Source organism: Crocuta crocuta, unplaced genomic scaffold (assembly GCF_008692635.1).
Source record: "Crocuta crocuta isolate KB4526 unplaced genomic scaffold, BGI_CrCroc_1.0 scaffold286, whole genome shotgun sequence".
Taxonomy (NCBI): Eukaryota; Metazoa; Chordata; class Mammalia; order Carnivora; family Hyaenidae; genus Crocuta; species Crocuta crocuta.
Window position 1 is genome coordinate 1,017,514 of NW_027530979.1, and position 22,404 is coordinate 1,039,917.

The window sequence follows — 22,404 nt, forward strand, 5'->3', positions numbered from 1 at the left end:
CATGGATTCTTGGGGCAAAGAAGTCCCCAATAAAATTTTTTTGAATTAAGTTAAAGAAAAGCTATGGTCACGGAACTGCCTCGAAAATTCATTAAATAAATCACATCCTATTCCTTCACAGCTTTAACCGCTGGAAATTCATGAACAATGAATTCACTTCACTCATCCTGTTGGAACGCCTCTGTTGAACTTTTGAACAAATCCTGCAATAAAGAGTTTGCTTATCAAACCCTCAGTATTGTGGATACAATTCTCCTCCCTTCCATGATTGGGATTATCTGCTCACTGGGGCTGGTTGGCAACATCCTCATTGTATTCACTATAATAAGGTAAGATCTTCTTATTCTTTGCTGAAATTTAGGCAGATTCTATACTCCCTAAATGAATTCCTTTCCTTCTATAGGATTTTGCTTAATAATTGGTTTTAGAAATATTTGGTTAAAATAACTAAAGAAGATTCTACAGATATTTTCATCATGTATTAAGTAACATCTGAGTTGTAGAACTCAAAATGAAAAGACCTAAGGCAATGCTTCCTGCTGAGTTAAGGAATTTTTAGAGCAGTGATTCTCAATCTTAGCTCCATATCAGATCACCTGAGGAGCTTTTAAAAATCTTAATACAGGGGTGCCTGGGTGGCTCAGTCAGTTAAGCATCTGACTTTTGGTTTCAGCTCAGGTCATGATCTCCTGGTTCATGGGTTCAAGCCCCATGTCTGCCTCCATGCTGACATCATGGAGCCTGCTTAGGATTCTCTCTGTCTCTGCCCTCCCCTGCTCGTTCCCTCCCTTCCTCCTCTCTCTCTCTCTCTCTCTGCCCTCCCCTGCTCATTCCCTCCCTTCCTCCCTCTCTCTCTCTGTCTCTGACTCTGTCTCTCTCTCTTTCTCTCCCCCTCAAAATAAATAAACTTTAAATAAACCTTAATACATAGTTTCATCCTAGACTAATCTAGAGATAGAGCCCAGGCATGCAACCATTCTATTTTCTGGCCTAAGAGTTATGCTAAGAAGTTTCCCTGGTTGGTTGATGAAAGAGACTATTTCTCACTCATTTGGGCAAGAGAGATACACTACCTGACCACCCAAAGATTCTGGAAGTCATAGATGATAGGCTGTTCCCTTCAGTGTAGACTACCCCCCCCCCCAAGTAAGCCAAACTAAGAGACATCTGCTCCCTAGAACCTCCTGCCTTTGCTTCTCATCTCCCATCTCATTCAGGTAATTTCCTCCTTCCTCTCAAACCCAGGGCAGAATGTTCAACCTGGAGAACAGGAATAGATTACTTGTTTCCTATGGGTTTTGAGACAAGGGTTCAGGGTTAGTGTATATATGCCCCATCACTACTTGATATTTTTGCTATACTGATTATTTTCACATTTAAGTTTTACTTATTTTAATCAATATAAGATGTTAAATTTAATTATCCTGGTCTCTAATCATGTTTATAACTATCAAAAAAATTGTCCATGTTTCTATATAAGAAAACATTTTTGAGAGTACCACCTAATAGCATTTTCAGCATATTAACACACAATTACAAGAATCTTTTGTGTAGCATATTACACTTACAAAGCACAGTTGCAAACCCATTTAATCCAAAGTAGCAGTACAATTATTATACGCATTTAGGGAAAAAGGTTTAGGAGAGAAAATAACCTGTCCAGCATCACACAGCTAGTGACAGTCCTGGCATTGAACTCAGATCCCATAATTCCAAATTCCAGATTATTTTCTCCACATTAATAAAAACAAACAGAGAAGTCTGGGTGGGTCAATCAGCTGAGCATCTGACTCTTGACTTTGGCTCAGGCCATGTTCCCAGGGCCATGAGATGGAGCCTTGTGTCTTAAGCCCCGTGTCTTAAGATGGAGCTTAAGCTTCTCTCTCTCTCTCCCTCTGCCCCTCTCCCCTACTTGGGTGCTNATTAAAATTAAAACAAAAAGGGGCACCTGGGTGGCTCAGTCAGTTGAGGGCTCGACTTTGGCTCAGGTCATGATCTTGTAGTCTGTGAGTTCGAGCCCTGCATTCGGCTCAAAGCTGACAGCTCAGAGCCTGGAGCCTGCTTTGGATTCTATCTTCCTCTCTCTTGTCCCCTCCCCTGCTCACTCAAAAATGAATATTTAAAAATTTTTTAATTTTTTTCTCTCTCTCTCAAAAATGAATAAATATTTAAAAATAAATAAAAACAAACAAATCATTAAAACTAGAAAGATGGTTGGATTTACTATGTAGATAGAAGAATCCTTACAGAATCAATTAAGAGCAAGAGCAACCTGAAGTATGGTTCACTATCCCAGAGGAAGCTCATAACTGATCACATTCTCCAGGTGGCTTCTTACCAGCCAGCCCACTTTCAAATTTTTTAAATGATTGCTTTCTTTTTTTTTTTTTAGTTTATTTATTTATTTATTTTGAGAGAGTGAGAGAGAGAGGAAGGAAGAGAGAGCAAGCGGGGAAGGGGCAGAGAGAGAGGGAAAGAGAAAAAATCCCAAGGAGGCCCAGCACTTTCAGCAGTGTGGAGCCTGACACGGGGCTTGAACTCATGAATTACGAGATCATGACCTGAGCCAAAATCAAAAGTCAGATGTTTAACCAATTGAGACGCCCAGGCACCCCTCAAATTTTTATTGTCATTACCTCTGCAGTTAAGTGTAGCATATCAACAGTATTTACACAATCCATAATGGAAGATTTATTTAGTATATTAGAATTCTACACTTAATGAATGCAAGCATTTATTATTGTGTCCCACAAGGCCATTTGTGAATATCAAGCATTTTAAAATAATTTTTTTAGTGCTGTAAGTAGTTCAACTCAATACACGTTGCTAATACCTATTGCAACCTATCACTAAGGGCTATATAAATACCAAAGAAATGCAGCAGCATCTGACTCTAAAAAGTTCATAGACTAGTAGAAAAGCTAAGATTTAAATAATTTGAAAATTAATACAAGACATTAAAAACAATCAAGTGAAAAACAAAAAAGGTGGTTCAAATATTAAGTTCCCGAAGGAAACCAGAAGTAATCAGATATTCTCAGGAAGCCTAAAGGAAACAATAGCGCCAAGTCAAGAGTTTATAGTCAGAAATTCAGGAATGTTTCTCGCTCTCTGCTGTCTGCCTGTTGCTCCTGCCCACTTCTCCTTCCACCTTTCCTTCATACCCCTCAGGATCTTTACTGTTCTTTCCTGGAGATACATATAGTATGTCTCATATCCATAGAGCCGTGGCCTCACTGGTTCTCTTGAAATCAGGTTCTTATCATGTGTTGGCCTTGCAGAAATGGTTGTATTTTTTACAGGCAATTTTTCAAAAATTTTTTAATGTTTTATTTATTTTTGAGAGAGAGAGAGAGAGAGAGAGAGACAGCGTGATCAGGGAAGGGTCAGAGAGAGAGGGAGATACAGAATGAGATCACAGGCTCCAGGCTCAGAGCTTGCTGTCAGCACAGAGCCCGACACAGGGCTTGAACCCACAAACCGTGAGATCATGACCTAAACCGAAGTCGGACACTTAACCAACTGAGCCACCCAGGTGCCCCTCCAGGCAATTTTTATATGTAAAGACTCTTCAGTGTTAGATTTCAAGCCCTGTGACAAGTTGTCAAAGAGATATTCAGGGCTGGAGAAAATTCTTGGTTCCCCTCTAATTATACCAACAGACAATGGCCTGATCCTAACTACTTATCTGGAGACAAAGCTGGAAAAAAGAAGAAATGTGGAATGTGAACTCTTCTAAAAGTCACTACTTGAGCTATAATTCCTGGAAACAGATTCTCAACATAAGTAATCATTTAACTGGAAAAAAAGAAAACTTGAGCCATCATGCTGACCAATTTATTTGCAATGGTTGTGAAAAATCTGTCTTTTCTTCTTGTCATTACCATTTTATAGATAATATGTGAGAAGAGACATGTTAATGGAACTTTTAAGATGAATCTTTTAATCTTTCAAAAAACATCTGGAAGCAACTTAATTTTAATTTTTATTACTAGGACTTTAATATTTTTCTTTCTAAATTGCTGTCCAAAAATGTATTAGTCTTTCAAAAGTCATTTGAAAGTAAATTAATTTTAATTATTTTTTGGCTTGGAATTTATCTAACACTTTGTTTTTGGAAAATTGTTCTCTAAAAATTTTAAGGCAATTTCTATTAATATTTTCATCATGTCTTGCCATGATCTTTTATTTGTTACCTTCTTAACAGATGGGTGGCTTAATTAAAATGTTAAGACTACACTAAAAATAAGAAGAAATAGATACATTTAAAGAAGATTTAGCGACTTTCCCATTTATGATGAATATTTGTATCAGAAGAGGGTGAACACAACTGAAAGTCAGTAAGATCATTAGCAATACTAGGAAGCAAGCAATGAACTAACTTCTGACTTTGCCAAAAGAAGACTAGAAACGTATAATAAAATAAGTTTAAGGAAGATGGGGCTTCCAGAATAAGAGATGCCATGTGGCCATTTTAAAAAGTAAGAAGCAATTTGTGCATTAAGAAGAGACTATAAAGTAGTGAGACCAGATCATTACTAGTTGGTCACACTTTATATTCACAGCAGGTCAAAAGGAAGCCAGATTAGAAAATGTGGGAGGGAAACTGGGCCAATTATAACATAATCATTTCTCCCTTTTATTCTTCAGAGAGAGACTAGTGAACTCAATCCCATTACACAACTCTGCTCCACAGTCATAGTGGGCCCTGGGAAGCTACTTCCATCAAGGGGAGAATGTTCTTTTCCATCAGTTCCCTACCCCCACCTCCTGAACACATCTTCACCTGTCTTCTAACAGACAGCTTCATGTAGGTAGAGATTCTCTAAGGGACGCCCTGTTTCCTGATAAATAAAAAGTCCTTATTCTGTCATTCCCTGACACTGTCAAATCATTGAATTCACATTAGATGATAACTTCTGAAATACCTTACTTTTAACCTTCCCAGTGGTATCTACCTTTTATACAGAGATTACAAGAGGGTCAGTATATTAGCCTGAAGCAATACTAATAATCAAATACTCTTTTTTTAATGTTTATTTTTGAGAGAGAGCAAGAGCACCTATGCATGAGTGGGGAAGGGGCAGAGAGAGAAGGGGGACAGAAGATCCAAAGCAGGCTCTGCACTGACGGCAGTGAGCCTGATGTAGGGCTCAAACTCAAACCATGAGATCATGACCTGAGCCAAAGTCTGATCATCAACCCACTGAGCCACCCAGGTGCCCCAGGAACACTAATGATCCAATGGTGGAATACCAGCTGATAAAACAGACAGAGATTTAAAACTTAGAACAAAGACTTACCATTTTTTTCTACCCAGCTTAAATCATAACTACTGGCTCCGTCTGACCCACCCCTCAGCCATTCTCAGAGTGTCAGCCATATGTAAGTTCTTGTTGGGGTTGACCATACTCTTGCTGCACACATATCCTATGTTTCAGATGCTGTAGAATCTTTCACCCACATCTGGAAAGTTGTGGGGAGAGCCTCACTGCAATGTTCCAATGCACCAAGACAACTCTGGAACCTAAAGGGGTTGAATGTCCTTCCCAAGGACACAAGGAGGGCATAGAAATGAAAATGGAATTGCCAATTAGGTTCTCTTTCAACTGTATTACACTATGTATCTAGAGTAGCATTGGCAAATATGTCAGTCTACCCTACACTCTCCCATCCATACCAGTCATCTGGTGCACAGATCTGTGCACAGATCAGTTCTGTAAGCAGTGACTATGCAAAGACTCAGAATTCTTCTCCGCACAGTGCTTCACAAAATCACTACTAATCCACTGCAGGTTTTTCACAAGGGGAATCTAATTCAACTAGAGTTAAAGGTCAGACAGGGGCTGGTAAGACAACCCAAACATACACAAAAGCAGGAAGCTTTTGGGGTACCCGGATGGCTCAGTCGGTTGTGCATCCAACTCTTGATTTTGGCTCAGGTCATAATCCCAGGGTCATGGGATCCAGACCTAAATCAGGCTCTGTGCTGACAGCATGGAACCTGCTTGGGATTTTCTCTCTCTCTCTCTCTCTCTCTCTCTCTCTCTCCCCCCTCTCTTTCTTTTGCTGCCCCTCCCCTGCTAGCTCTCACACTCTCATTTTGAGAGAGTAAATAATTATTTAAAAATAAAATAAATAAAATTTTTAAAAATCAGGAAGCTTCTACCATGTCCTATCACCATCTCCCACTCTAACACCACCACCCTTCTCCCAGCCCTGAGCTGGATGGAGAAAAGAAAACACGTAGTTTTATAGGCCCCATGATCTAGACTGCCTGGTGGGAGCTGTAGCCATAATGGAATCTAGGACCATGGAATAGGGGCTACAGGAGGAAGATGGTGCCATGGAAGATATCCAGCCACTGGCCAGAGCTGCCAATAGCAAAAAAGATAAGGAAATGCCTTGGCCTCTCCTCTCCTCCCATCCTCTAATTTCCCTCCAACAGTGCTTCCTATTGGCCAAAACCAACCAAAAACCAATTGGTAAGGACACCTAGGAACAAAGCTGGAGAAGGGTGGGAAAAGGATTTGAGAGCAAGTTGATCATCAAAGGAGCCTCCTGCATGTGTGGTATTATGTGTTTTACTAGCTTTGTTTAACCCATAGCATATGTTATTTATGACCATAAAACATAAACATGTTGTTAATAAAATTTTTTAAACATAAATAATAGTCATGCTATTATCCAATAGATAATCATTGTAATCACTTGACATATGATTCCAGCATATTTTTAAACAAATGTTGAAATAAATTATTTAAATGTTAAATAAGTTTATGCTGTATACATAACTGGAACTTTCTTAATCAGTATGTTTCTCTTTTGGTTAAATATTCTTGCAAGCTGATTTGTAACAACTACATAATTTATTGTAGGGTACTGTGCAATACCATAATTTATTTTATCATTCTTCAAATTAGTGAGCATTAGATATGGCAATGTTAACCATATGGAAAACATGTTAGCTAACATGATCACTAGTGTACATTTTTTATTTTAAATGTTTGAGTCATGACAGAAATCTAATGAAGGCTGGCAACAGAGAATCCAGAGATAAATTAGACCTAAAAAAAGAATGCAGGTTGTATAGGTAGAAATTTTACAATTTCTAATTTTTTAAAAATTTCTATGCCATCACTCTTACTAAAGAAAGCAACAATAAATATAATGTGTTATTTTTATTGCCCTATCATCTTATGTCCAGATCATCATTTGCTTCAGAATTCTCTTTTTCTATACAGAATATCATCTAGAAACACTTTGTTTAATTCATTTTAATTGCCACTTAATGGCTTGCACTGTCTTCAACAATGGAATTACAATTCATTATCAGGAGATGATGGGTGCCTGTCTAGCAAAGAGCAAGGGCCATGAATCTAATTGCTGCAATTAGACCCTAAGCAACCATTTATAGTTTATATCCTAATTCAAGTGAAAATAACATCTGTTTATAGGCTAAATTTTATGGGGGGTTATGGTGTTTTGCTTTGTTTTTTGTTTTTTTACTGTGGAACTCTTTCTACTTGATCTCTAGGAGCTATTCTCCTCCCCTGTCTCCTCCCCATCTCCCATTGTCAATGGGCTGGAGACGACAGAGGATAAGAGACCAAGGACAGTCACTTGACTGCTCTTTTGGTTGACATGATCTTTTCCTCAAATCTCTTCTCATTCTGGGTCTTTCCTCTATGAGTCACCAACCTGCTGGGGACAGGGAACCAACATGATTTATAGTGTCATCAACCATGCCCAGAGTGTGGCTGCTAAGTATGCTATTGCAGTACCTTCCCACACAGTGTGTGCTTGCCAGGATCTGGAGAAAATACCCTCTCTGACTCGTCTCATACAAGGATTTGATGGCTTAGAAATAAAGTTCACAGGCTGTAGAAGTTTTAGCTCATGGATAATAAAGACACACACTAGCTTCCAAACCACAGAGCAAAGCCGTGTATTCAGAGTGAACTAGCAATTGTGGCATAATCTTAGGGCTAATTTTTATGTGCTCTTTACAGCCTTATTTGTCCTCACTTCAGATGCCACTTCTGCCAAGGAATCTGCTTTGACTGTCTCTAGGGGAGGGGGCAGGAGCCCCTTTTATGTGCTCCTTGTGCCTGCTCTAGCTTTCTCTCACCACACTGCAGTGATCTTTATTTATACACATCTTGACTACAAGCTCCTTGACGTTAGGGTTTATAGATTAGTTAGCTTTGCAGCCCCAGAACACAATTTTATGCCTGACACATAATTGGTGCTCAATAAAATGTTTGTTGACTTAATGAATAGCATCTCCCAGATAAAAATATTACCTGTTTCTTACTGAATGTCCTAACTCCTTGAAGATAGGGACCAACTGAATTTTTTAAATGTTTATTTTATTTTATTTATTTTGATAGCGAAAGAATGCTCACACATGGGGGAGGGGCAGAGAGAGGGAGAGAGAATCCCAAGCAGGCTCTTGTGCCATCAGCTTGGAGTCCGATACAGGCCTGGCTCCATCTCATGAACTGTGAGATCATGACCTGAGCCAAAATCAAGAGTCAGAGGCTTAAGCGACTGGGCCACCCACATGTCCCATGGGACCAACTGAATTTGAAATTTAAATTTCTGCTCTTAGAAAATTCTTTTGCTTACAGAGAAGAGTGCCACATCTAGACAGCAATGAACACACTCCCTGCAGCAGGGGCCATGCAATTATTCTCTGTGCCCTCTAACACTTTACTCTTTTCAGATTTCTTCTCCACACTGTATTTCAGGGAATATTTCAAAGTAATGGTTGAAATTTTTTAACAATGATCTGTTTGTAGATGANTGTTCAGCTGTTTTTGGTGATAGGATTAAGTAAGGAGTAAGCCTTTTGCCTAAGGGAGCTTGGAATTTGTATAATTTGTTGCTTTGTAGAAATTACCCCCAAAACTTAGTGGTTTAAAAGAGTCAACATTTATTATCCCACAGTTTCAAGGGTCAAGAATCCAGAAGCAGCTTAGCTGGGTGGCTCTGGCTCAGGGTCTCTCAAAAAGTTTCAGTTAGCTGTCCTCCAAGGCAACAGTCATCTTGGCAGGAGCTTGGTCATCTACTTCAAAGGAGCCTACTCACATACCAGGGAGACTGGTGCTTGTTGTAGGCTGGGGGCCTCAGGTCCTCTCCATGGGGACCTCCCCAAAGTTATTTGAGTATCCTCCCAAGATGGCTACCCCAGAGAAAGTGATCCAAGAGAGAGCAAGGAAAAGGCCTATAATGCCTTTATACTCTTATGTCACACATTGCCCTTTCCACCATATTCCATGTGTGAAAAGTGGGCTACTACGTTTAACCACACTCAAACAGAGATAATTAGGTTCCATCTTTTGAAAGCAGTATCAAAGAATCTGTGGACATATCTTTAAACCACTACAGAAAGTTATCAGGTATATGGTTCAAAATGTTTAAATGTACACAAGACTAGGCATTCATACATGCATTTGTGTAGGTTTTCTTTTAACTTATTTTAAAATGCATTTAGACAATTAAGAATCTGTAACACGTGGCATAAATTGTGTATCATTTCAATATCAATCCTCAGTTTCCCTGCTTTTCTTTCAGGTCCAGGAAAAAAACGATTCCTGACATTTATATCTGCAACCTGGCTGTGGCTGATTTGGTCCACATCATTGGAATGCCTTTTCTTATTCATCAGTGGGCACGGGGAGGAGAGTGGGTATTTGGGGGGCCTCTCTGCACCATTATCACATCCCTGGATACTTGCAACCAGTTTGCCTGTACTGCCATCATGACCGTAATGAGTGTGGACAGGTAAGTGAAGAAACTCTGAAATGGCTTCACATAATTCAGAAGTGCTTGCGCTTTCCCATGTTCATCCAAATTTAAGCAATACCTGCTGGTTTATAACAGCAAAGTTACTCTTACTTTGCTTATTTCATTGTAGGGCTTAAGAATATTTTTTCCAGCTTTCATAGAACTATGTTTTTAATGGAAAATTTAGAACACTAAAATCCCTTTTCCTATTTATTCTTTTTTTTTTTTTACTTCAGTCTTAGTTCTAATTCACTGCAAGATAAATATATCTTGAAATCATGAAATGTTGGAAACCAGAATGAGTGCCCCCCACCCATCATTCTTGCAATTAGGAGACTGAAGCCCCAAGAAGTGAGGGTATTTTCTGAAGGCACATAGGGAGTCAATGGCAGAACTGAGAACTGGAGTATGTCTCCTTACTCTCTGTCCAGGGCTATTTCTGGTATGTTCAATGTCTCATAGATTCTTATTATTACCTAGCAGCTGGAAGGAATCTGGGGAATAGATCTGGGCTCCTGGATAGCTATGAAAAGATATTACAGTACCAGGAAGACCATATTTTACATCTTTTACACCCACCATTATGACAAGTTAATACAAGTACTGATATTTAATGAACATCATTAGAAATGCATTAGACTGTGACCTGGAACGTGCCATGGCCATGTCCACCAACCATGTAAGCTAATGTTATTCGAGGAGATGACAGTGATGGTGAGTACTTATGGAGCCAGGGAATGGTGGAGCCCAGTTCATATCCAGACTGTCTCTAGAGATGGCAGATGGCTCGTAACAACCTTATCATATGACCTCTTCAAGAAACAGGCGATCTAGGATGTCCCTGCATTATCTAGGTGCTAGGACCCTCAGACTAGGTCTTAGCAACACTCCCCAAATAGAAACAAGCCCTAAAGACACAGAAATATGCAACAACAGGAATTGTCTCAGAGAACAACTCACTTAAAATCTCCATCCATCTTCTTCCTATCCCTACCCCAACGCAGCACACTGGACCCCCTCTTGCTCTGATCTACTTTTTCTTTCTCCCTTGCTTCCAATATATTACATAGTTTAATTCACTTTTTGTGTGGATGTGTGTGTGCACACTGTCTATTGTTAAGTTTCCTCTACCTCTCAAATGTAAATTCCATGAAGGCAGGGTCCTTGATCGCTAATATATCTCGTGTCTGTGTGACAGTGCCTGGCATTTAGGTGCTCAAAAAATACTGACGAAAAGGGGTGCGTGGGTGGCTTAGTCGGTTAAGCGTCCGACTTTTGCTTGGGTCATGATCTCGCGGTTTGTGANTATGTTAAATTTCCCTGGGTCCATCCATGACCTCTTCCTGAGCTCTGCCTCTTTTACCATTCCATGTGTGTCTTTTGGATGAGGAAGTGATGATCAGTTTTTCAAATGAATAAACAAAGGAATAGCAAGGTTCATAGAAATCATTCCGTGGATCATTATTCAGACATGATGGGGATGTTTAATTCATTTTTTATATCCTATGGCTTTTCTGCAAAAGAATTCTCAAAATATACACGGTGCTTTTCAATTTATAATTAACAGCACATTTAAAAATCAATGTAGGGGCACCTGGGTGGCTCAATCGATTAAGTGTCCGACTTTGGCTCAGGTCATGACCTCACAGCTTGTGAGTTCGAGCCCCACGTCTGGTTGTGTGCCAACAGCTCAGAGCCTGGAGCCGGCTTCAACTTCTGTGTCTGCCTCTCTCTCTGCCCCTCCTCCGCTCACACTCTGTCTCTCTCTGTCTCTCAAAAATGAATAAACAAAAAAAAAAATCAATGTAGGTCTGTTTGGTTCATCTGATGCCAGCCATCTCTGACAATGTCTTAGGTAAAGCCTGGTGAGCTTGGCCCCTGCTCCAATGCAGAGCAGGCTCCCTGCAAGAATGTAATCTAATGCATAGGTCTTACCAATCATAAGCCCATTCTGAGAGATAATAAAAGCTTCTTTATGCCCCATACCCTGAAGGCAGGAGAATTTTGGCTTTTTCTTTAAAGAAGGGAAATTATACCTCTTCTGTAAACCTCTTACTGCAAATAAAGTGAATGGACATTGTCTGCACTGGAACAAACCAACTGTATACATTCCCTAATGTTCACAGGTTCTTTTCTGTGAGCATATGTGTACATGTGCATGTGCATCTTATATATCTGAATGTCACTTTTTTTCTTTTTTTAATGTTTATTTATTTATTGAGAGAGAGAGAGAGTAAAGGGTAGGGGCAGAGAGAGAGAGAGAGAGAGAGAGACAATCCCAAGCAGGGTCCACACTCAGTGCAGAGCCAAACATGTGGGTCGATCTCATGACCATAAAATCATGACCTGAGCCAAAATCGAGCCGATACTTAGCTAATCGAGCCACCCAGGAACCCCTTAATGTTACTTTTTTAATCTAATGGACACAGCATGCTAAAATTTTATTTTAGAATTAAGGTCCTTGGGTACTTATCCTTCTCTCTGCCCTCACTCTAGAGGATCACATGGACAGAGAGAAATTAAAAGTCTGTAAAACTGAACGTTTTCCTTCTCAGCATTTCTTACAGTTCTGACTATACTAAATGCATAAAGCTTCAACAAAATCTGAGATTTTGTAAAACAGAAATGGAGTTTTATTTGCAAGGCCATAACCATGGCATTCGCCATGTCAATGCCATCAGTAAGACTTATTGCTTATACATTTAAGTCATTTTAAAAGTTTGCTTATTTTTTGGGGTGCCTGGGTGGCTTAGTCGGTTAAGCGTCCGACTTTCGCTTGGGTCATGATCTCGCGGTTCGTGGGTTCGAGCCCCGCGTCGGGCTCTGTGCTGACTGCCAGCTCAGAGCCTGGAGCCTGTTTCAGAGTCTGTGACTCCCTCTCTCTCTGACCCTCCCCTGCTCACGCTGTGTGTCTCTCTCTCTCCTAGAAATAAATAAAACATTTTAAAAAAAAAAGTTTGCTTATTTTTTGAGAGAGGGCACATGCACATGCAAGCAGGGCAGGGACAGAGAGAGAGGAAGACAGAGGATGCAAAGCGGACTCTACTCTGATAGCAAAGAGCCCAATGCGGGGCTGAACTCATGAACCTTGAGATCATGGCTTGAGCCAAAGTCAGATGCTTACCAACTGAGTGACCCAGGCACCCCTACATTTATTTAAGTCATCTAAATATTGCCAATTTAACAGATCACAAATTTCAAGTGCATCTGATAATTTTCATATTTCTTTCTCTGATTCACAATAACTATTGATGTGTGGAATATCTCAATAGTGGATTCCTCCCTCCAAGTCGATACCAAAAAAATTATGTAAACATCCAAAATATTAAGCGTATATACCTCCAGATGAAAGCTGCCTAGACTTTCATAGATGGCTACTTTTGTAAATAAATTCTCTAGAACATCAGGAGTCAGTAAGTAGGAGCCAAATCTCCCATTCAACAAATATTTATTGAGTATGACCAAAGGCCAGAAACTATGCTGGATACAGGTGATACAAGACCATTAAACTAACAGTCAAGGTTCCTGCTTTTGTGGGGCTTCTATTCCTGAGAGGTAGACAGACTTTAAATGAGGAGTCACACAGTAAATGTGTATTTCCACACAGTGATACATATTAGGAAGGAAAAGTAGAGTTCGCACATCATCTGCATTTATAGTCATGGGCCCTTGTATAGAGTGGTCAGGGGAGGCTTCTCTGAGACACACAGACTATTTTTTAATAACTTTTTGAGTTTATATATTTATTATTGAGAGAGAGAGAGAGAGAACACAACCTGGGGAGAGGCAGAGAGAGAGGGAGACACAGAATTCAAAGCAGGCTCCAGGCTCAGCTGTCAGCACAGAGCCCGACTTGGGGCTCAAACTCACAGACCCACAGACCATGAAACCGTGACCTGAGCCGAAGTCAGACACTCAACTGACTGAGCCACCCAGGCACCCCAAGACACACAGACTATTAAATGGAGACTCAAAGGAAGAGCAAAAGGAAACAGAGGGAGATTCTGCCAGGCAAGTAAGACAGCATGCACCTGATCCTGAAAAGGGAGAGAGCTTGAAAGCCCTATAAAGACTGGAACAAGCTTCAGCCTGAGTGACAGGCAGGGCCTGGTGGAGAAAGACTTTGCAAGTAACGGTAAGAATTCTGAATTTTACCTGTGAGGCAATGGAAAACCAGTGAGGGGTTTTTAAGTGGAGGAAGGAGGGTTTTGGGGTGAGGATATAATCAGAGAAGATTCCCTAATCTATTGATGCCATGACTCCATTATCCTTTCATCCCAGATGGAATGATGGCTGGACTGCTGCACAATCCCTACCTCGTGATTGTACATGAGGGAGGGAGGGGTCCTCCTCTCCTCAGCCACAGTGATGAAGGTGCAGTGTGCAGAAGAGGGTACCCGGGGCCATAAGCATCTGCCTGAATGCGGAGGAGTCCCTTAACTAAGTGTCCCTTAAAACGTCCTGCCTCTTATGCAAGACTGAAAGAACAGGGGACAAGCAATTTTTTTTATTTTTAGAAATCTTAAGTAGCTCTACAAAAATTAAATAACCATCAAATCATGTTTCACATATATTTAATGTGTATGGATATTGCCATCCAACACCCCCACCTCCAGAAAAACTGTGCTTTCACAAATACCCTTCCTTCTGATTCGAAGCTCCCTCTCACCTTTCAGCTTTCAGTTGGCTCTGAAATATTCTCAGATTTGCTGGAAAACCAAATATATTTGATATGTCAAGACTTCAAGCTTAACTAATGATTATGCTTTTTTTATGAGTCAAAATGTGAGAGATAAAAAAGAAAAGAAAAGAAGGAAAACCCCTTCTCCATGAAATTAGCCCGTTTCCCCTCTCTGGCCTCCAGCCTAAATTCCCAAAGGAATCTGCCTTGTCTGTACTAGTCACCTTGGTTTATCCTCACTGTGATTTCTGTGAACTGAACTTTCAAGAGCCTGGGGCCCCCACTGGAAAGCCATCTGGGCAAAATGTCTGTCCCAATGGGCCAGAACCCCATCCTGCCTGGGGGATTCTCCTACCAACTGGTGCACTTGCCTCCTTCCTGCCTCCATGTCAGTAAAGCCTACTGGAAGAGGGTCCCTCCTTCCTGGAGGAAATCCCTGCTCAGAGACAGAGTTTTCCAGAACGCAGCCTACACAGGGAGCACTTCTGTAAAGACAGAGTTTGCACAGGGTAGAATTTTACCATTATCAGTGTGTTCGAGGAAGTGACAGCTATTTCAGTGAGTGGTTTATTCAGACTTGCAGGGTCAAGAGTTGTTTTCTCTACAGGTACCAGCCAGCTCTTAAAAAATAGAACTTTCTTTTACCCTGATAGAGGTGTGCTTCAGGGAAGATAATAATACTAATAATTTACTCTTGTCATGAACCTTTCATCCTTGCAGCTCAGTGTTTTATTGATTGTTCCCAAACCCTTCTTAACTGGCTTTGCAGGTACTTGGCCCTCGTCCAACCATTTCGACTTACAAGTTGGAGAACGAGGTACAAGACCATCCGCATCAATTTGGCCCTTTGGGCAGCTTCCTTTATTCTGGCGCTGCCTGTCTGGGTCTACTCGAAGGTCATCAAATTTAAAGACGGCGTGGAGAGTTGTGCTTTTGATTTAACATCCCCTGACGATGTACTCTGGTAGGTTGTTAAAACTTAAGAAAAATAGAGTTGAATTAAGTTGTGAAGTGCTTCATCCTCCTTGTCAACACGTGAGCAGCCACGCAAGTGTCCTTGGGGATGCTCTAAGGGGCAGTCTCCCCACTTCGCTTTCTGCTTTCCACAATCAAGTCAGTAGTTTGATTTTAAGAGGAGAGTAACCCTTCGAAAAAGAGTTGGAGTTTAATTCTGTAGCCTCAGTGGACACAAATATATTTAAATATGATTTTTAAAGATCCACGGCGACCACACACAGTGGGAATGCAAAAATCAATGGAGGGGCAAAATTTCCAAAAGGGTCTAGGCGTTACCGAGACTGCAACCTTATCAGTGTGCCACTGGAGTTCGGTTTGAGTTCGCCCTCCCCTCCAAAAGATATATTCAAGTCCTAACTCTCAGTACCTGTGAATGTGACCTTATTTAGAAATAGAGTCATTGCAGATATCATCTAGTTAAATGAGGTCATACTGGATTTGAGTGTGCCCTAAATCCAGTGATAGGTGTCCTCAGAATGAGAGTGAGGTTTGAAGAGACACACAGAGAGCCTGTGAAGACAAAGGAAGGGATTGGAGTGATGTGTCTACAAGCGAAATAACACCACAGATTTTCAGAAACTACCAGAGAGGCATGGTGTAGATTCTCCCTCAGAGCCTCCAAAAAAACCCCAACGCTGCCAACATCTTAATTTCATACCTTTTTTTTTTTTTTTTGAGAGGGAGAGACAGAGAGAGAGAGAGTTGGGGAGAGAGGAAGAAAGAGAATCCCAGGCAGGCTCCACACTCAGCACAGATCTCAACTGGATGTTTGATCTCACGACCATGAGACCATGACGTGAGCTAAAATCAAGAGTTGGACACTTAATTGACTGAGCCACCCAGGTGCCCTTTAACTTCTACCTCCACAACTGAGACAATAAGTTTCTGTTGCTTTAAGCCACCCAGTTTGTGGTCATTTGTTACAGCAGCTCTAGGTAACTATTAAGCAGCCAATACAGTTTATTTCTCACATTTTAATATGAAAAGAAAAATTAAGTCCAAACTTTTGTTTGAAATTGTGAACATACCAATGGAGTCTATGACTAAAATTTTTTTACCTCCTACTACAGGCTACATATTGTGCTAGGTGCTTTTTATATATATTATCTCAAGTCAGTCTGGAAGATTCCTTTTTCCCATCCACCACTTGTCAAACAGATGAGTCATTTCTGCATCATGTAGTCACAGCCCAAGAGGGATAGAGGTAGAGGCTCTTGCAAGGCTGCAAATCCAGTAACAAAAATCTCCAGAGGACCACAGCATCAGTAGGATTGATAGTTAGTATTCACTATTTTCTGCCACCAGCACTGGCTACACTCACAGCCAAAAACCGTCTGCCAGGCTAAAGGTGAAATGATATTTAATCACCGGTGGCTGATAGATTGTTAATATGGATCCCAGCATATCTAACAGAGCAGCACAACCTGAGGTGTGCACAACTAGAGGTGTGCTGAGGTAACTAAAGGACTCAGCCTGTGTCAAAGAAATAACAATGATTGACTATTTTGCACCAGCAGCTGCATCTGCTGTTTTGCGTTGGTTATCATAAGGGCTATTCTGAGGTTCTAGCCTCTGTTGCTTCCCTCCAGAATTAAGTTCTTATGGTGAACTGAGACTGAAACCACTGTGTGGCTTTCTGAGTCCCTCTGCTCCCAGGTGCTCTCCCTCTGCCACCATGTGCACAACCACCCAGCGTGGGCTGCCTTACACCAACACCAAGCTTCTTCCAGGCAGGAGGACACCTGGCATCTGTGCAAAAATGGAATTGGCTTACCTGAGAATGTTCCCCCGGGGAGCATGGAGGAAAAGACTGGCTCATTTCACAACAGGCCCTTCGAAAGGCCATCTGGGGCCTTGATTACAATGGTGGGCTGTGCAACTCAACTCTCTTGTGGATTCAAATCCCACCTCTCCTACTTACTAGCTGGATACTCTTAGGCAAGCCACTTAACCCCTCTGTGCCTTAGCTTGCTCGTCTATAACATGTGAATACAAATGGTAATTATAATCAGAGCAGTTGCACAGAGTCAGTGGATTAAAATATGTAAAGTACTCAGATCAGCGTCTACTATATAATAAATACTACTTGCTGCTCTGTATTGTTGTAGATACCACTAAAGATAATGGTAATAATATGTATCTGCACCTGTTTGTACTCAGTAGTGCTGGGCTTGGCTAGAGAACAGATGAGCACCATTGTTGGCAAATAATGAAGAGCAAGATTTCTCTACATAAAAGCAGCAAAGATTCTTAACTTTTCTCCAAGGACTTTTATCCTGAGCCCAAATTATCCTGAGGCAAAATTAAAGAATCATGCCTCATAAACTGTAAAAAACAATTCCTGGCATTGTGATTATAACAGCCATGTATTTCTCTCCCTCCCTCCCTCTCTCTCTCTCTCTCTCTCTGTCTCTCTCTCTCTCTCATTTTACAGGTATACACTTTATTTGACGATAACAACTTTTTTTTTCCCTTTGCCTTTGATTTTGGTATGCTATATTTTAATTTTATGCTATACTTGGGAGATGTATCAACAGAATAAGGATGCCAGATGGTGAGTATTTACCTTATTTCATTTTATTTGTTGAAAGAACAATTTAGAGATCCTAAGACATCCACAACAGAAATTTAAACAACAATCACTTGAAACATACCACATTTAGACATACGGGCATTAATGTCTAGATGAGGCATTTTCTGAAAATAAGACATGTTCTGAAGCAGCTATTTGAGGACTTCCCAGTGATAAATGTTGCAATACTGATGTAAGTTTCATAAAAATCTAAACAGAACTCAATATACTATTAAAACAATATTTTTATATTTATTATCAACATTACTTAAATGTTTTGTTTATACACTTTGCAGAGTTGTGTACATATGTAAGTATCCTAGATGCTGTGTATAACTTTCTAATTTTGTGTTTAATGTTTTAATTTGGAGGAAAAGAATCTCATTAATATTTGAATATTTAGGATGAGATTAACTAGGACTAAATAAAACCAAAGACTTACCCTAAGACAATAGACTTGGGAAGAACCTTTAAAAATAGTTGTCTGTAAAACTGTATGAATAAATCTAAATTAATTTCTACTTGAAATTGTCTATACCAAGATAACTCAGTGAACACATGTTGGATTTTAAGACAAATATTAAATTTTGTCTTTAGAATAGATTACTGTATTTGTCTGGGGAAGAGAAGATCACTAGATCTCCCCCACATCATCCTCACTTAATCCCCTTCACCCATTTCATCCATCTCCCCACCCACATCCCCTCTAGGAACCAACAGTTTGTTTTCTATATTTAAAAGTCTGAGGTTTTTTTTTTCTTTTTTTAAAGAAAGTTTATTTGTTTGAGAGAGAGAGAGAGAGAGAAAGTGGGGGTAGAGGCAGAGAGAGAAGGAGAGAATCCAAAGAAGGCTCTTGCACTGTCAGCTTGGAGCCTGATATAGGGCTCAATCTCACAAACTGTGAGATCATGACCTGTGGCCAAAACCAAAAGACAGATACTTAACTGAGTACCCCAGCATTCCAAAGATTTGGAACCACTGTGTTATCATTTTCATTTGTGTCCACACCTTTTTAATTTCCTGTTTGATACCTTGATTGACCCATTCATTATTTAGGAGCATGTTATTTAACCTCCAAGTGTTTGTGCTCTTTCCGGATTTTTTCTTATGGTTGATTTCTAGTTTAATAAGCATATGGTTAGAAAAGGATGCATGATATGACTTTGATCTTTTTGAATTTGTTGAAACTTGTTTTGTGGCCTGCTATGTGATATATTCTGGAGAATGTTCCGTGTGCACTTGAAAAGAATGTACTTTCCACTCTTTTAAAATGGAATGTTCTGAATATATCTTAGATCCATCTGGTCCAGTATGTCATTCAAAGCCACCGTTTCCTTGTTGATTTTCTATCTGATCTACCCATTGATGTAAGTGGAATGTTAAAGTCCCCTATTATTAGTGTATTCTAATCAATTACTTCCTTTATGTCTGTTAATAGTTGCTTTATGTTTTGGGGTGCTTTCATATTAGGTGCATAAATATTAACAATTGTTGTATCGAGCTGGGCTCGAACCACGAGACCATAACCTGAGCTGAAGTTGGAGTCAACCAATGGAGCCACACAGCTGCCCCAGACAGGGTCATTTTAAAGTGGTGCTGGCCAGGGGCGCCTGGGTGGCTTAGTTGGTTGAGCCTCCGACTTAAGCTTGGGTCATGATCTCGTGGTTCGTGGGCTCGAGCCCCGCGTCTAGCTCTGTGCTGACTGCCTGCTCAGAGCCTGGAGCCTGTTTCGGTCTGTGACTCCCTCTCTCTCTGGCCCTCCCCTGCTCACGCTGTCTCTCTCTCTCTCTCCTAGAAATAAATAAAACATTTTTAAAAATTTTAAAAAATAAATAAATAAATAAAGTGGTGCTGGCCAATGTCAGGACTGCTTACACACTGCCAAGCTTGTGGCGGTGCTTTGGATGGGCTCCAGCCAAAGGCATAGTAGAGGAGGCAGGTCCACAGAAGAACATGGTGGTGGGAGACACTTTTAGCAAGCTAGGTAGAGAGGGTTGATGCTGGTTCCCTAGGTGTCCATGTTTCTAGGCTTGAGGGCAGGGAGGGAAATGGCACTACCGGCTCCTTTATTCTTGGAGAAGTCTCCTAATGATCTCTGCCCCTCCAGCACATGTTCAGAGATCAATCAATAAATCACAGATATTTTTCAAACTGCTGCTTCTATGCTGTGACTATGAGGGACTGTTTGTTGTGTTGTCTCTTTAAGGGTGGGAACTCAGTTTCCTACCACTCTCTAACTCTCCCAGAGGTGAGCCTGCTGATTTTTAAACTTCCAGGTTTTAGGCCTCTGATTGCAAAAACTTGTGAAGTTCATCCCCTCTGGTTTTAAATCCAAATGCTGCAGAGATTCGTCTTCCCAGTTCAGATCCCCCCTGCCTGGGGGCCTGGTGTAGGGTCTGCTCCTCTGTCTTCTTCATGCTTGCAGCTTCCTGCCCTCCAGTGGACAGTCTTATAGTCAGTTTTGCCCCTGACCACACCTTTGCCCTTCCTACCATTTTTGATGTGGCCTCTTCCCTATGATTAACTATGTAGAGTCTGTTCTGCCAGTCTTTGGGTCATTTTCTGGGTTATTTACAACTGATATGGGTGTTATCTAGGTGTATCTGTGAGATGAGGTGAGTTTAGGATTCTCCTAACCCACCATCTTCCCCAGAAGTCAAATAGGTTCAACTATGAGTCAAAATCTGCGGCAAACTCTGGTACCAAAGCTTTAGGTATTCTATTGACCCATGACATTTTTTTCCCACTTAGCTTCTTGAAATTCTCTGGAAATGTTGCATTCTTAAAGGGGGCCTTTTAGAATGGGAAAGGGAAGCAGCCACAGTTACAGAAAAATGATTTAGCTTCTAAATGTATCACAGGCAGCTGAGCTGGTGAGACAGTTGAAATGGAATCACATGGAGTATTAAGACACTGACAGCTGGAGAGGAGATGCTTGAGCCCTTTTAAGACCTTTCTCCAAAGCAGATCACTTTGTTCCCAGCACTTTCCTCAGAAATGCAAAGAGAATCTTATGAAACAAATCTCATACTATCCAGTTATCCCTCAAAATGCAAAAACTTAGAGGAATGATGATGCCTACTCTGATAAGCTGCAGAAGAATCATTATCTTACAATCATTTTCAGTTGCCATGTTTTTTAAATATTATTCCCTGGGCTTATTCATCTGCTTCAACTATGTCCCTGGGACATTTCTATTAAATATCTAAATAAAACATGATAAAACTTAGGAAGTTTAAATTTTTATTTTGGAATAACTTTAAATTAATAGAAAAGTTGCATAAATACTACAGAATTCCTAGACAGTCCTCACTTCCTTTCTCCAGGAATATACTACCTACCATGATGCATTTGTCAAAGCAAAGAAAATGGCATTGGTACATTACTACTAACTAAACTCTACCCATAATTGGATGTCTCCATTTTTTTCATGAAAGTCCTCTTTCCAGTCCAGGATTCAGTGCAGAGGACCACATTGCATTTAGTTGTCATGTTTCCCCAATCTCCTCTGGTCTATGACAGTTTCCTACTCTTTCCTTCTTTTTCATGACCTTGAGGGTACTAAAGAGTATTGGTCTGGTATCCCATGGAATGTTCCCAATCTGGATTTGCCTGGTATTGTATCACAATTAGACTATAGTTCTGTGTTTTGGGGCAAAATCGATTCTGCTCATCACAACACATCAGGGGGCACATGGTAACTGCATGACATCTCTATTAATGAAAGTTCTAGGAAATCACTGCCCCATAACTTCTATGGTTGTTTATGTTCTGTCTATCCTAATGTTTCCCTTGTAGTTATAATCCCAGTGTTCCAAAGCAACGAGTGATGAAGCTGACAAAGATGGTGCTGGTGCTGGTGGCGGTCTTTATCCTAAGCGCTGCCCCCTATCACGTGATACAACTGGTGAACTTACAGATGGAGCAGCCCACGTTGGCTTTCCATGTGGGTTATTATCTTTCCATCTGTTTCAGCTATGCCAGCAGCAGCATCAATCCGTTTCTCTACATCCTACTGAGTGGAAATTTCCGGAAACGCCTGCCTCAAGTGCGAAGGAGAGTGACTGAGAAGGATATCAACAATATAGGAAATACCTTGAAATCAAGCTTTTAGGAGAGTACATGGATCACCAAAAGTCTAGATAGGCTTGTCTGTCTTATTGGTGTTATTAGAAAGGGCAGGTGAAACAGTGTGCTTATGTCCATCCTTCCTGTATACTTGTGAATCTTAGTAGCATGGAATGGAAGTATAACCATTCAAATGCAATGAGCTTAATCTGCTAAATTTAGTAAGATGTAAAATATTTGTCTGCATTGGGAGTACGTAAAGGGATAGTCTAAG

The 22,404-nt window shown here is 40.6% G+C and overlaps 1 protein-coding gene across 1 annotated transcript; it reads left to right on the plus strand.

Annotated features, from left to right (window-relative positions):
* The first annotated feature begins 147 nt into the window (after positions 1-147).
* On the plus strand, positions 148-22,176 carry MCHR2 (melanin concentrating hormone receptor 2). The gene is made up of 5 exons (XM_077770164.1): positions 148-329; positions 9,580-9,789; positions 15,243-15,437; positions 17,925-18,044; positions 21,861-22,176. The coding sequence occupies exons 1-5, from the start codon at positions 148-150 to the stop codon at positions 22,174-22,176; spliced, it is 1,023 nt and encodes a 340-aa protein (XP_077626290.1).
* The last annotated feature ends 228 nt before the right edge of the window (positions 22,177-22,404 follow it).